This window comes from Leuciscus leuciscus (genome assembly GCF_965113295.1).
Source record: "Leuciscus leuciscus genome assembly, chromosome: 17".
Classification (NCBI taxonomy): Eukaryota; Metazoa; Chordata; class Actinopteri; order Cypriniformes; family Leuciscidae; genus Leuciscus; species Leuciscus leuciscus.
In genome coordinates, this window is record NC_138741.1 from 9,424,777 (window position 1) to 9,440,361 (window position 15,585).

Sequence of the window (15,585 nt, forward strand, 5' to 3'; positions counted from 1 at the left end):
TGGACAAACATTAAGAATAGTCATAAGAATACACAAGCTCTGCTTGTTTGCACTGCATGCACAGGTGTGTCTCCCTCATGTCTGTTTGGTTACAACGTCTTATCCGTACATTGTGTAAACATCTAAATCAATATGTGTAGGGAATATTTACATTGTAAACTATCTATTACTGTGTGTGGGCAGTTTACAACAAATACTGGAAGTACACTGGGTGTTTCCCATAGGATTACACTAGAAATTAACTTAAAGGTCCACATAATAGAAATGCTGTACAGGCCCTTGCTTGTCCAAATGAGGACACAGGCTTCCCTTCCCCCTGAGAAATTATAAACCTGCACTTTTCTCTCAGTACAGCCTGAGCCTCAGGCGCCCTTTACCAATCACAGTGTATGCAAAATAAATAAATAAATAAAATAACATACTTCGAAATCACGCACACACAACAGAGTAGAAATAGTAGAGGGTCAATTTAAGTGCTCATTATATCACAGCATTCTGTAGCTAATGCACTACTAAACTGCCCGGGAAAAAACTTGATTATTAAAAATAAATATTATTTAATAATAAACTGTAAAAGTGAAAAGATACTTAAGGCACAAAGTTAGCACCCTTTCAAAATTAACTGAAGATAAATAAGCATAAATTCCTGCAAGAACTCTAAAGACGGCTCTCTTCTCACACACTGTAAAAAATTTGGAGTAGGATTTACTTGAAAAAAGCTTGCTAATTTTTTTCACTCTGAAAATGCTAGTAAATTTACAAAGTTTGCCAAGTAAAAACCTAAACATTTATTAGTAGCTTTAATTAGAAATCTTTAAGTTAAATTTACTTGGAATATGGAATTAAGTAAACTTTACTTAACCTAGTTAAGTGAAAGTAACAAAGATAATAAGTAATTTTAACTTGGCTAGTAAAAGGTTGATTGATGTCGATTTAGTTGAATATTCCTTTGCATTACATTTCACTCAAACAATAATATTGAATTATACCAATCATTTATAGTATGTGCTTTACTTAGATTATCTAAGTAATTTATAAGACATCATGTCAGATGTTAAGTCTCATGTGAATGCAAATACAGTACCTCAATACTTCGTAGACAATACACAATGACGGTAACATTTGATGGATCATTTTTGTGTTTGAATGTGTCATTTTGAGCAGAAAATTTACTCAAAATGTCACAAAATGGCAAGTTACTAATCCTGACAACAAAAGCAATGATAAAACAGTGTAAATACAGCTGGAAAACAGTGAAAAATGAACCTCATTAATTATTCAAGGTCCAGTGCATGATGGGAACCCCAGTATCAGAAAAGTTGAGTAATTTTTACTTAATTTTATTGAGTTGATATTTACGCTTTCATTTCTACTCGCTTGAAATAAGTACTGATATGGAATTTACTTAGTTTTTTAAATTCTTGCCTGGACTAACTTTTTCATGTAAATTACATTGTTTTTTTTCAGTAGTATTTACTTCACCAAAAAATCATTTTTTACAGTGCAGTAACTTCTACCAATAGGGTAATAGTTTTGATAATATTCACTATATATACCCAGACCTAGACTATATACCCAGATATATTTCACAGACAAGGTTTAAGCCTAGTTCCAGACAAAAATGCATGTTTGAGCTGTTTTAACTGAAAGCAACTTGCATTGACATATCTTAAAACATGTCAGTGCCATTGTTTTGTCTCAAGATTCACACCAGTAATGTTTTTTTTTCTCTTTCTTCTAAGGCATGTTTATAAAAGGTACTTAATTGAATTAAGGCTTAATCCTGGCTTAATCTAAGCCTTGTCTGTGAAACAGGGCCTTATTTAATTTTAATCATAATATTAATTATTATTATTATTATTAATTTAATTTGTTTTAATATATCTAATATATTTTTGTATATTCCTGTATTAATATTTATTCTTTTACAATAATAAAATGTAAGTTATCTGTTTGTTACAATTGTTGTAATAAATATTAAAGTAGAACTGTACGATGGGCGGTGAGTGACAGTCGGGCGGTCCAATAGAGCAGAAGTATTTCTCCCAACAGCTCCAGTGGGCGTGTCTAATGGTGCTCGGCCGGCGTGTGTGTGTGTGTGTATCTCTGTTAGTGTAGCTGTAGTATTTACAGCCCCACTGTCCTTCCCACGAGAATGCAGTTATTGTCATTTGCATTATTTTCCCAAAGGTTGCTTTACTACAATAACTCCGTTTATGTAATCCTGCTGTGATAGTCTCTGCTGTAGTATTTTGCATTAGTGTCGCGCAGCGAGCAGAGGAAAGAGTGTGCGCTCCGTTCACGCGAGTAATGCCGTCTACGATGGAGGGTTCGTCGGAGGAAGGTGACCTGTTTACCGTCAAACACGAACTCAGAAACGGTAAATGAACGCCGGACAGTCAGTCCTACGCTTGTTTTTAAGAAACAGCGCTTATATATCTTGGACTGGTGGTGTTTTCGTTATATAATGGAAGAGACAGCTTTAATGTTAGCTGGTCGGCTAGTGTAAATACATTAAGTGTTATTAGCAGCCTATATTATATATTGATATCTGTATCATCACAAATGTGGTGCTTTGAGGTTGGAGGATGTTCTACATGTGCAATATTTCACATTCAACCGCAGAAGTGCACTTGCATTTTCAGTGCGTTTCGTGTTTGAAGCTGAGAAACATTAGTAAGAAATTAGATTGACATTAGAAAGGAAGTATTGTATTGTATTGAATGCATTTATGATGTGTCAGCGCTTTAATTAGTGTCTCAGTCATGACATGGACTTGAGTCCAAAGCAACCCAATTGCTGGAGCTAATTTAATCTCTAGGGCCCTGATTATGTCTTTGTATAGTAAATGAAGTGACCAGGTGTGTGTCCTCACTTGCCTGTGTTAGTAAACTTGGTACAAATGCTTTGCAGGCACATCATATCAGTATGGTACGGACGGTACAACCTACTTTGTTGTCTCGTTACTTTTTACAGGCACTGTAATCTCATTCTTTCTTACTTTTTTTTGTTGTTGACTGCATTCATTAACCTAAACAATTCAACCCTGTTACCCAAGTTATTGTAAGAAAAAATGAGCAACCAAATATTTGTTAAACTGTATTTTGACATGTTCCAAATTTTTGTAACAAAAAGTTAGACTTTTTAATAACTGTATGTATACACTTGCCTGGCAAAAAAACAAACAAACAACAACAACAACAACAACAAAAAAAACATTATGGCCATATTCCAGGCTGACAATGTCAAATTTCATCAGGCTCAAATTGTGAAAGAATGGTTGGGAGGGAGCCAGAAGAAAAATTTTTAAACATGAATTGGCACCTCTGAGTCCAGACAAAAAAAACCATTTAAAGTCTTTTGGGATGTATTGAAGTAGACATTGTCAATACAAGATCTTGACCTAAAATGTATGCACCTGTTGATGAAAAAACATGTGATGTTATTTTCATCATATAGCATGCTAATCACTGCAACAATGATCCAGTAATAGACTCTTAAGCATTTGCCTATTTAAATCCAAACAGCGACTTTTTTTTTTTTTTGGCTGGGCAGTGCATAATAATTCAAAGTAATATATTTTGAACCATCTATTGAATTCATATAACAATTCATTGTAGTACATTCGTTTTTTTTGTGTGTTTTTTATTATTATTATTCTTGGCAAAACCATTTAAATGTGTTTTTGGTCCACATTTTCAGCACAAGCCTGTTATCGGAGTTTCAGAAAATACAACATGTCTTAAAGTCGACCCCTATGATTTTTATTTATTTTTGTCTTTTACTTCAGCATAACCTGATGAGGTTGACGGTTGATCAGTATTTTCTGAAGGTCAACAACCTCCTTTCACTGACCATTTTTTAAAGAGTTACAGGCCCAATTTTGTACCCTATCCATAGAAATCGGCAGTAACATTTGAGCATTTACTGTGAAACCCTGGCACTAAAGATCTCTTGTCAAAAGGTCTGTTTTGACTTCTGTATTATATCAAAAAACTACCGATGCATCAGGCTGACCGAAAGATCAGTCAGTATTTTCAGATTGCTGTTGGCCCATAACTGTGCAGATTAACAGTAATTTAATCCACTAATCAAGATTTTATAGTGCAATACTGTATCTGTATACTGTACTGTATATAATGCAGATTATCAGTTTACATCAGGCACTTAATTGATTCTGACTTATGGTTAACAAACTGTAACATTAGAGTGAATGGCTAAAGACAAGAAGTCGGTCATCTGATAAAGCACAATGGGGACCAAATTCTCTCCTTAAAAGCCTTAAGTTCCTGAGTGGAGAAAGTCAGGGTCTGGAAGCTTATTAATAAACATTGTGGTTCCCATGGGCCTCTAGGGTGGTTTCAAAGGGGGCCACTCACACTTTAAACATGCTGCTTGATATCCAGTCAGAGGATGTGGTAATATTATATGTTTTTTTCCCCCATCTAAAATCAGATAATTTGCAAAGACAGAAAAAGATGGCAGTTTTCTGTCAGATGCAGATAACCTGTGAGTGAGGATAACAGCAGGAGTGCGTTCACCTCGCTGAGCAATCTACTGCATAAAACAAGCGACTTCACTTTAGCCCCAGCTAACGTGTAAACATATCCCACGCACATGCTCACGTTCTTCCATGCTCATTCATGAAGGCTGTTTTGTTTCCTCTAAATCATCAAGCTCTTCTTTATTTATGAGCAGGCCTATAAAGAATCAGTGCCTGCAAAACTCAGATTTCTGCAGAATTCAAGAGCCTTTAATTCATAGTTCTGGCTTCTGTTTATTTACATTACCATTCAAAAGTTTGGTGTCGGTCTCTTATGCTCACTAAAGCTGCATTTATGTGATTAAAAATACAGTTATATTGTGAAATATTTTTACAGTTTAAAGTAAATGTGTTTTTTAAAAATATATTTTTAAATGTGATTTATTCCTGTGATGCAAAGCTGAATTTTCAGCATCTTCAGTGTCACATGATCCTTCAGAAATCATTGTAATATGCTGATTTCTTATTATTATCAATGTTGATAATAGTTGTGCTGCTTAATAATTTTTTTGGGAAACTGTGATGTATTTTTCCAGGATTTCTTGACGAATCGAAAGTTTAAAAAAATCTTTACGTTCACTTTTGATACATTTAATGGACCCTTGCAGAATAAAAGTATTATTTTGTTTTTAAAAATCAGTCACACTTTATTTTACAGTGTCCTTGTTGCACGCATTACATGTAGTTACTATAGTAATAACTTTAAATTATGCATAATTACATGCAACTAACCCTAACCCAAACCCTAATGCTAACCCCAACCCTATAGTAAGTACATGAAGTTAATTATTATTACTCATTACTTAAATGTATAATTACACTGTAACATGGACACCTTAAAATAAACTGTAACAAAAAAATCTGATTGAGCCCAAACAGCTGAACAGTAGTGTGTTACATTCTGTTTGCCTAATTTCATAATGCTTTCAGCTGCCACGTCATATTTTTCCATGTTTAAATATTTAAAGTCAGTGCAGAAATTGCATATTAAAGTCAGCAGATTCCATCTGGACCTGTTTATAAGCAACATACTGTATTTACAAACAAGCTGCAGGCTTGTCCCAAGAGTTGGCCATTTTGAACATATTTTCTTTTCTCACTGTTGTGAGAAAGTGGCAAGGGTTCAAGTTAACTGAAGTTGTGAAGGTTTACAGGAGGTTTTCTTGTATGATATCCAAGTGAAAAACACGATTTCTTGGCTGCGTGACCTGATGGATGTGTTTAAATCTTTCTCCAGCCAATCTGACTGGTCACGTGGAGCGTGTGGGCATTGAGAACTTTGAGCTGCTGAAAGTGCTGGGAACAGGAGGTCAGTGGTAGTTCAAGTATGTGAACCATGTGTTCTGTCTTTATCTTTGTTCCTACTCCACTAACAAACTGTTCTCCTCCTCCGGGCAGCCTACGGCAAGGTCTTCTTGGTTCGCAAGGTGAGCGGCCATGATTCGTGTAAACTGTATGCCATGAAGGTGCTGAAAAAGGCCACTATTGTGCAGAAGGCGAAGACGGCAGAACACACACGCTCGGAGAGACAGGTCCTCGAACATATCAGACAGTCTCCTTTCCTGGTGACACTCCATTATGCCTTCCAGACAGACACCAAACTGCATCTCATTCTAGGTACGTTGACGCTCTCTCTCCTCTCACCCGTGTGGATTGTAAAAATGTGAATTACATGTTATGCTTCATTTTTACTTTTGCATTTAAAAGAGTGCAATCTGTGCAGCAGAAGGTTTGCTCTGCATTGCTCACCAGTATTGTTCCAGTGTCTAATAGTGCTCTACGAAGGGGACTTTATAGGGTATTTGGCCATCAAGTGTGATTTCAGTCATAAGAAGCATTTAGTCAGTCTAACTGCAAATAGCTTAGTGAGCAAGTGTACACTGATATCTCTCTTCACAGGAAGTGGGCAGGGAAATTTACCCATCAGTCATTGTGCATAACCTCAGGCATTTTTATTCAGCTTAATTAACCTCAGAAGTGGTTTACTTAGCAATATGAGGGAGGGTATAAAGTGCACCAGATATGTGACCGTTAGAAAACCATTTTTACAATGTTTGTCATTTAAGAAAAAATGAATATATAATATAATATTTTTATTTTTATATAAACACACATACACTACTGTACAATTTTTTTAATGTTCACCAAAGCTGCATTTATTTAATCAAAAATAGCTAAAAACAATAATATTGTAATAATATTAACTTTTTTTAATTTTAATTTATTTTAAAATGTAATTTATTCCTGTGATGGCAAAGCTGAATTTTCAGCATCATTACTCCTGTCTTCAGTGTCACATGATTTGATCAATTTAACACATCCTTGTTGAATAAAATACTAAATTTCTTTAAACATTTTTTTTTAAAAATCCTACTGACCTCAAACATTTGAACGGCACTATTTAATTTATTTACATTTCTTTTAATTAATTATTTGAGTGAAAAAAAAAATTTAATCAAACTTGAAACCCCATATCTGTGCGACTCAAGTGTGAGCTGAATGGCATTCCAAATACAACTTCTATCTAAACTGAGTGTGTAGATAACAGTGCACCCTGTGACCCTGTGAATTGTAACACAGTTTATTTGCTATTATAATGAAAAGCAGAAGCCTGTATACCACTACAGAAACTCGTGGCTTATGTGGTATTGCTTGGAGCCCATGTCGACATAAAAGCAGGATTTTGCAGCAACTGCACAATACAAGGTGCATTTGAAATATAAAACCATCATTAACCAGTTGCAAATTTGTTTTCTATATCTTAAATCACAGATTATGTGAATGGAGGTGAGCTCTTCACACACTTGGTCCAAAGGGTTCACTTTAAAGAGCAAGAGGTTACTTTGTACAGTGGGGAGATTGTGCTAGCGCTGGAGCACTTGCATAAGGTAAAATTGCACACTTATTTTCACTCTTCATTTCCTTTGCAATCTGACTGAACGGCGCCTCATTTTGAGATAGAAGTAAACGAAATTCCTTCCTTTACTCAGGAGGAGGTACTTCTCTCTCCTGCCTACTCAGATCAATTCCTCACTCAGATAACCAGGCCAGACCGCATGTATCTGCAGTGCTCAAAATGTCTCGAATGCTGTGTTTACAGAAAGAGGAAGAGAAGTGTTTTTAATGCATGCTTGTTCTGTGCACAGCAGCAGCCATTATTCAGAGAGAAGAGAGTTGCCCAGGGGCGATTACAGAGTTTGTAGAAAGGACCATGACAGTGAGATTAACTTTGTTTTGGTTCAGTCTCATTTTTTGTCATTTCCTATTATGTTGCCATTTATTATTTATTAAAGTAGCAGTACATTTTCCAGGTGAATGGCTGCATTTTATGACCCCAGACAAACTCAGCAGTTGAGCGAGAAAAAAAAAAGTGATGAATGATGACATGAAATTAAAGTATTTGGTCTCACATCTAAACATAAGACCTTATTCGGTTCTGTTTGTTTTTCAGCTGGGAATCGTCTACAGAGATCTAAAACTTGAGAATATCCTTCTTGATTCAAACGGTCACATTGTGCTGACGGATTTCGGCCTTAGTAAGGAATTTCATGAGGTGAGTTTGTCTTTATATATTTTTCTCTTTTCAGAAACTCATTTTGCATTTGGGATTCTTGCCAGTTCTCCAAATTTTATTAAAAAATAAATGATCAAAATCACTGTGTTTGTTCAAAAACATTATGCATTTTAAAATTCTGTCAGGTACTGATAAGCTGATGATGATTGTCACGTTATGGCCAATAACCAATAAATGGCAAATATTATAAATCTATACTATTTTGTCTTAAAAATAAAACATTACTAAAAACAGCTGAAATCAATTGTTTCAATGCTAGAGGTGAATTTAGGCATAACATCATTTAGTAGTGTCATTAAAATAAATAATGAGTATTTTTAAAGATTACATTTAAATGGGCATTAGGTTATGGCAAATGTAGAAATTAAAAAAGAAATTATATATACACACACACACACACACACACACACACACACACACACACACACACACACACACACACACACACACACACACACACGCACAATATTGGGTAATAACCTACCAATAAACTGTACCAATATATTGTGCATCTCTAAAGTACAATGTTCCCTCTAAACTTCACTTGAAGGGAGATTGAAACGGGTTCATCTAGAGTCTGTCTGCATATGCACTGATTTTCAGTATGGAAGTGAAACTGGGAGAAATAATGTGCAGAAATACACCGTGCTGATTGATTCATGAGATAAAGACTGCATCCTTGCACAGTCTTCCTAGTTCATAGGGATTAGGATTATTTTTCATACAATTCTGAATCAAATAATTTATAATTCTGGTGATTGAAAAGCATGCTCAGGGCAGAACATCACAGATACAGATAAGTGCCGTGCGGTGTGCAAAACTGCTTATTAGGCGGATGTGCCACAAAACCATGTGCTCACCCTGTGCAAACAAACATATGTGGGAGCCATCAGATAAGTTGCTGTCCAGCCAAGGACAAAAATGCCAAATAAGCTTTATAAGTGAAAGTGTTTCACGTACTTGAAAGGTTATCATTTGTGCACAACCACAGGAAAAAAAGACAAGCACTGATTCAAGAACTACCATTCTGACACAGTTAGCCTTGATATTATAAGTATATATTGTGAAATATTAATGCTATTTAAAATAACTGTTTTCTATTTTAATATATTTAAATTGTTTATTCCTGTGATGGCAAAGCTGAATTTTCAGCATTATTACTCTAGTCTTCAGTGTCACATGGCCCATTCTAACATGCTGATTTGGTGTTCGAAATTGTTATAAATGTTTTTGATGCCCAATATTTATTTTGGAAACTATGATGCATTTTTTGTTCAGGATTCTTTAAGTAGAAAAGTGAATAGAACAGCATTTATTTGAAACTGAAATCTTGGAAAAAGAAAAATCTTACTGACCCCAATTTTTTTAAACAGTAATATATAATATAATATAAATATATTGCTTTTTTTTAGTTACTGTAAAACGTAATGCCCTCAAACCTCTAAAACTGAAATGGCATAATACAGAAATTGTGTTTCTTCATTGTGAAAATGTTAGAGTTTCTTTGTTAAGAATGACCCTTTGAACTTGAACTTGGGGTGTTTCTGCTCAGATGGCTGGCCACCTGGGTTTGTCCAAAAATAAATAAATTCTGGAACATTGTGTTAGATTGACATGCTAGTTTGAGATCTACTGGGAGGGTGAAAACAAGTTATTTAACTAGACAGGCCAACAAGTGTTTAATATTTCACAGCTATTGTTGTCATGATATTTGGAACATCTCAGTACTCAAACTTTCATGGCTTTTATGTATGCTTGAAAAGAGTGGTTTTATATTAAAACATTAAAGGTAGGCTACACTATGTAACTATGCAGGCATTTTGTGAAAGAATATTGTTTTGGTTGTGCTTTAGCTCTGCGTGACTGTGCGGATGAATATGGTTCTTTCTCATAACTAAAAAAAGAGAGAAACTATATTACTACTCATAAAACATTCACTACTAGGCTTAACAGATATTACCAGTTTAGATGGAAAGGATCTCAAGCTGACTAGCTGAAGACGTTACTAGAGCTTTACCCATTAATAGACACGGTACTTCCTTGAAAATAAATTCCAGCGTGAATTCTCCCAAACGTGATCTTCCCTGGAGGTTGGAGATTTAGCTACTCCATGTCAACCTTTCTCGCTCATTGTGACAACTAACCTATGGCACTCCCACACCATGTCAGAGTAGCCGGAGCAACTTTTCTCTTTTTTACGGATATGACAAGACACACGGGCGAGTGATGCATGCATGCAATTTCCCTTGAAAACCATCCTGTCAGGTCTAAAATACAAACACTTATAACAGGCATACCATTGTGAATCATAGTAAGACAAAGACACGTTTTGGAAGAAGGATTGCTGATAAATTGACTCATTATTTAAATACATAGTGTACCTTTAAAATGTCCTTTTAAACTGTTTTAAAATACACCCAGACTTCTACTTTTCTAAATTTGTGTAAGTTGTGTATGAGGCAAATGTTTAAAGATCTGTATTGAGAGAGTTCTTGTTGCATAGTTGTCTGGGGTTTTGACATTCATCCATTCATTCATTCATCCTAACAAATTCTTAGCTATTTCTTTGCTAACAAATGATTGTTTATTCCCGGGGACCACCCAATATTCTGCACATGCAGGTCCTGGCTGTCCTGCTCTGTCAGAGATGTTCTGTTTGATGTTTCAGTAGTTCACAATGAACCTTTCCGCCGTCCCATGGATGCAATTTTATTGATCGTGCTCTTTATTCTAAAAGATTATATTAACTTTTTGTTTTTCTCAGTTTGACCTTTGTTGTACCAGCTAACAACCCATTTCAGCCAGAATTTCTTTTATGAGTGTGGTTTGAAAACACGCCAGTGACTATTAAGACTTTATAGCGTACATATAAACCAGCACACATAAAACGAGTAAATTCATCCGGCAGAAATATGCTGATTATGAGATGCATAAAAATAAAAGCAATTAATAAATGTACTCAGGAACTTTTAATTATGAAAAGCCATGTGCTTGTATCGGTATTCAAATGTGGCAAGAATGTTAAATGGATATTAAAGAAGATTGTTCCAGATGTTCTCATGTATTTCATTCCATAATACCGCATAATTCAGCACAGATGGTGTGTTTAATCTTAGGCACAATGCCATCTAAGTGCAGTAATTAATCATAGACTGAAGAATCTTGTTTCGATGTGTAGGTTTACATTTAATTGTATTTTTATCTTTTGAAAGACTCAAAAGTTTGGGGTCAGTAAGATTTTCTTTTTGTAAGAAATTAATACTTTTATTCCGCAAGGACACATTTAATTGATCAAATGTGACAGTAAATACATTTATAATGTTACTGTTTTATATTTCCACAGAAATATTAAACAGAACTGTTTTCAACATTTATAATAATAAATGTTTCTTGAGCATTAAATTAGCATAATTATAATGATCATGTGACACTGAAAACTGTAGTAGTAATGCTGGAAATTTAGCTTTGCCATTACAGGAATAAATTCCATTTAAAAAAAATATTCAAATAGAAAACAATTATTTTCAATTGTAATATTGTTTCACACTTTGTTTTTTACATTTACTTTTAACTTTGTTTTTGATCAAATAAATGCAGCCTTGGTGAGCATAAGAGACTTCTGTCAACATTTAAAAATCTTGACAACCCTAAACTTTTGAAGGGTAGTGTAAATATTTAAATAACTTCTGACCGTTACTGTCAGCAGTGTATGCACAGACAGAAGACAAAACTGATTAATAAAGTTCCACATGTTATTTTAATAATAATACACAGGAAAATAGTCCAAACAATAGCAGCAAATATACTCGACTCCAACGTGTCCCGACTTTTTTTACAGTCTATGGTCCTGACAAACAGCTGTGCTGATTAAATTAATTACCATGACAACAAAATAGTGGCGGAAAATAGAACAAAGACAACAGGAACTGATGAATACAAATTAAAACTCTGTGAAAACAGGAACTAACTGAACACAGTTGTGATCGGTACAGCAATGCCAGACTCATTGTGAAAAAATAATTTATACTAATACTTTTTTTTTTGGTCACACTTTATATTAGGTGTCTTTAACTATTTGCATAAAAAATATGTACAATGTACTTATTGTGTCCATGTTGCATTTCAAAACTTGTGCTGCTATTGAGGTGGGATGCGGGTAAGTTTAGGGACAGGTGTGGTAGTATGGGTAGGTTTAAGGGTGGGTTAAGGGGTAAGGGAAGGGTCAACAGTGTAATTATAGATGCAATTACAGAAATGAATTACATATGTAATTAATATGCAGGTGTGCTTTAAATATAAGTACAATGTAAAAACATGTACACTCACCTAAAGGATTATTAGGAACACCTGTTCAATTTCTCATTAATGCAATTATCTAATCAACCAATCACATAGCAGTTGTTTCAATGCATTTAGGGGTGTGGTCCTGGTCAAGACAATCTCCTGAACTCCAAACTGAATGTCAGAATGGGAAAGAAAGGTGATTTAAGCAATTTTGAGCGTGGCATGGTTGTTGGTGCCAGACAGGCCGGTCTGAGTATTTCACAATCTGCTCAGTTACTGGGATTTTCACGCACAACCATTTCTAGGGTTTACAAAGAGTGGTGTGAAAAGGGAAAAGCATCCAGTATGCGGCAGTCCTGTGGGCGAAAATGCCTTGTTGATGCTAGAGGTCAGAGGAGAATGGGTCGACTGATTCAAGCTGATAGAAGAGCAACTTTGACTGAAATAACCACTCGTTACAACCGAGGTATGCAGCAAAGCATTTGTGAAGCCACAACACGCACAACCTTGAGGCGGATGGGCTACAACAGCAGAAGACCCCACCGGGTACCACTCATCTCCACTACAAATAGGAAAAAGAGGCTACAATTTGCACAAGCTCACCAAAATTGGACAGTTGAAGACTGGATAAATGTTGCCTGGTCTGATGAGTCTCGATTTCTGTTGAGACATTCAGATGGTAGAGTCAGAATTTGGCGTAAACAGAATGAGAACATGGATCCATCATGCCTTGTTACCACTGTGCAGGCTGGTGGTGGTGATGTAATGGTGTGGGGGATGTTTTCTTGGCACACTTTAGGCCCCTTAGTGCCAATTGGGCATCGTTTAAATGCCACGGCCTACCTGAGCATTGTTTCTGACCATGTCCATCCCTTTATGACCACCATGCATGTACCCATCCTCTGATGGCTACTTCCAGCAGGATAATGCACCATGTCACAAAGCTCGAATCATTTCAAATTGGTTTCTTGAACATGACAATGAGTTCACTGTACTAAAATGGCCCCCACAGTCACCAGATCTCAACCCAATAGAGCATCTTTGGGATGTGGTGGAACGGGAGCTTCGTGCCCTGGATGTGCATCCCACAAATCTCCATCAACTGCAAGATGCTATCCTATCAATATGGGCCAACATTTCTAAAGAATGATTTCAGCACCTTGTTGAATCAATGCCACGTAGAATTAAGGCAGTTCTGAAGGCGAAAGGGGGTCAAACACAGTATTAGTATGGTGTTCCTAATAATCCTTTAGGTGAGTGTATGTACTCAATAAGTGCATTGTATCAAATGATTAATTTAAATGTTATTTTATTGTAGTAAAAGACACCTAATATAGAGTGATGCCAGTTTTGAAAAAGTAGTAAACAAAGAAATTCTCTCTCTTTCTGTGTGAATTTTGATTGGTTCATAGTTAGTGAACATTGTGAGATGATGCTTCCACTGCACTAGACAACTGGCTTATGGTAGATTAATGAGAATTCTGAATTGTGTAAACTCCTTCGCATTCATGATGTATTGAGTCATGACTTGGTGTAATGGTGTAACATGGTGTAATTGCTGATACCAAGCCCTAAATAGCACATTCATTTATATCTACTCTTCCAAAAAAAATGAAAAGGCAACTGTGAAAACTAAAACTGTATAAGATTTTTTTTTTACAGGTTTTTACAAACAGTAAAATAAACACTTTTTTTGTCTTGTAGGTGGAGAGGACTTATTCCATCTGCGGCACTGTTGAGTACATGGCGCCTGAGATTGTTGCAGGAGGAGAGTCAGGACATGACAAGGTAAAGTGAACCGCTCATCCATCCGTTCACCACATTTTAATTACATTTTTTGTAAAAAAAAATTTAACTATACACCGCAGCTTTAAGTCTGACTTTATTGAACAGTGATTCATTCATTAATTTATTTAAATGATCCAACATATATTTGAATGTGCTGTTGGAAATATAACCAGTGTGATGTACCAATGTTCTTCTGCAGGCGGTGGACTGGTGGAGCATGGGAGTTCTGATGTATGAGCTGTTGACCGGAGGCTCTCCTTTCACTGTCGATGGCAACGAGAACTCTCATTCTGACATTGCAGAGTAAGACCAGCACATACATACACCAATACATGATGGCATGATAATTTTAAGGAATTTAAAGGCGTATTTCACCCAAAAATGAAAATTCTGTCATAATTTACTCACCCTTAAGTTGTTCAAACCTGTATGAATTTCTTTCTTCTGCTGAACATAGAGGAAGATATTTTGAAGAATGTCAGTAACCAATCAATTGATGGAATTTTTTTTTTCCATACTATGGAAGTCAATGGGGTCGATCATCTTTTTGGTTACCCATATTCTTCAAAATATCTTCTTTTGTGTTCAGCAGAAGAAGAAAAATCATAGGGGTTTGGAACAACTTGAGGGTGAGTAAATGATGACAGAACTTTCATTTTTGGGTGAACTATCCCTGTAACTATTTTGATTATGATTGTGATTCTTCTTAGCAATTCTTGGTCAATTAAGTTCTTTGTTGAACTAAATGAAATATACTTATTTAATTTGTTAATTTTGATAAAATACCACTTACTAAAAAAAGAAATCCATTTACTACACTGATTTTAGTATCATACACATAAAAATAAAAATAAAAAAACATTTTGAATTGGACATTTGATGACTGATAAGAGTCATTTATTCAAGAATCAGACTTAAATGGATCTGAAAATGAACATTTGTAACTTTTTTGTGGAACTTGCTCGGAAAAAAAACGCCCTTTATGTGGTTAAGTTTACGCCAGTTTCCTTTTCATTATCTAGAAGTCCATCTTGTTTCGAAATCATGAGTTGAATATTTGGTTGCATCAGCATGTTTTCAAAATAGCATCAAATTACCTACTTAAAGCTGCAGTTTTTTTTTTTTTATACAATTCAGATACGAATCTGCAGGTAGGGAACTGTTTCGATGAATTCTCTCTCTTTGCCTAATAGGAGAATTATGAAAAAGGATCCTCCATTCCCCAAAGACATGGGTCCTCTGGCCAAAGACATTATCCAGCGACTGCTAATCAAAGACCCAAAGAAGAGGCTGGGCTCTGGCCCCTCAGGGGCCCAGAATGTGAAAAGCCATCCATTTTACCAGGCAAGACTTTCTTTCCACAAAAATGTATTTTAAAAGAGAAGTACAACTATTT

General features: G+C 35.5%; 1 protein-coding gene across 2 annotated transcripts in view; it reads left to right on the forward strand.

Moving 5' to 3' along the window:
- The first annotated feature begins 2,090 nt into the window (after nucleotides 1-2,090).
- rps6ka5 (ribosomal protein S6 kinase, polypeptide 5) overlaps nucleotides 2,091-15,585 on the forward strand; it is a 32,122-nt gene continuing 18,627 nt past the window's right edge. The window contains exons 1-8 of one of the 2 annotated variants that reach the window (XM_082143237.1): nucleotides 2,091-2,380; nucleotides 5,781-5,852; nucleotides 5,942-6,160; nucleotides 7,316-7,431; nucleotides 7,995-8,096; nucleotides 14,106-14,189; nucleotides 14,389-14,492; nucleotides 15,383-15,533. In XM_082143237.1, coding sequence (XP_081999363.1) covers nucleotides 2,311-2,380; nucleotides 5,781-5,852; nucleotides 5,942-6,160; nucleotides 7,316-7,431; nucleotides 7,995-8,096; nucleotides 14,106-14,189; nucleotides 14,389-14,492; nucleotides 15,383-15,533 — 918 coding nt within the window. In that variant the 5' untranslated portion in view covers nucleotides 2,091-2,310. Of the gene's footprint in view, nucleotides 2,381-5,780; nucleotides 5,853-5,941; nucleotides 6,161-7,315; nucleotides 7,432-7,994; nucleotides 8,097-14,105; nucleotides 14,190-14,388; nucleotides 14,493-15,382; nucleotides 15,534-15,585 lie in introns of those variants that run through there. The other variant, XM_082143238.1, reaches the window with a different exon arrangement.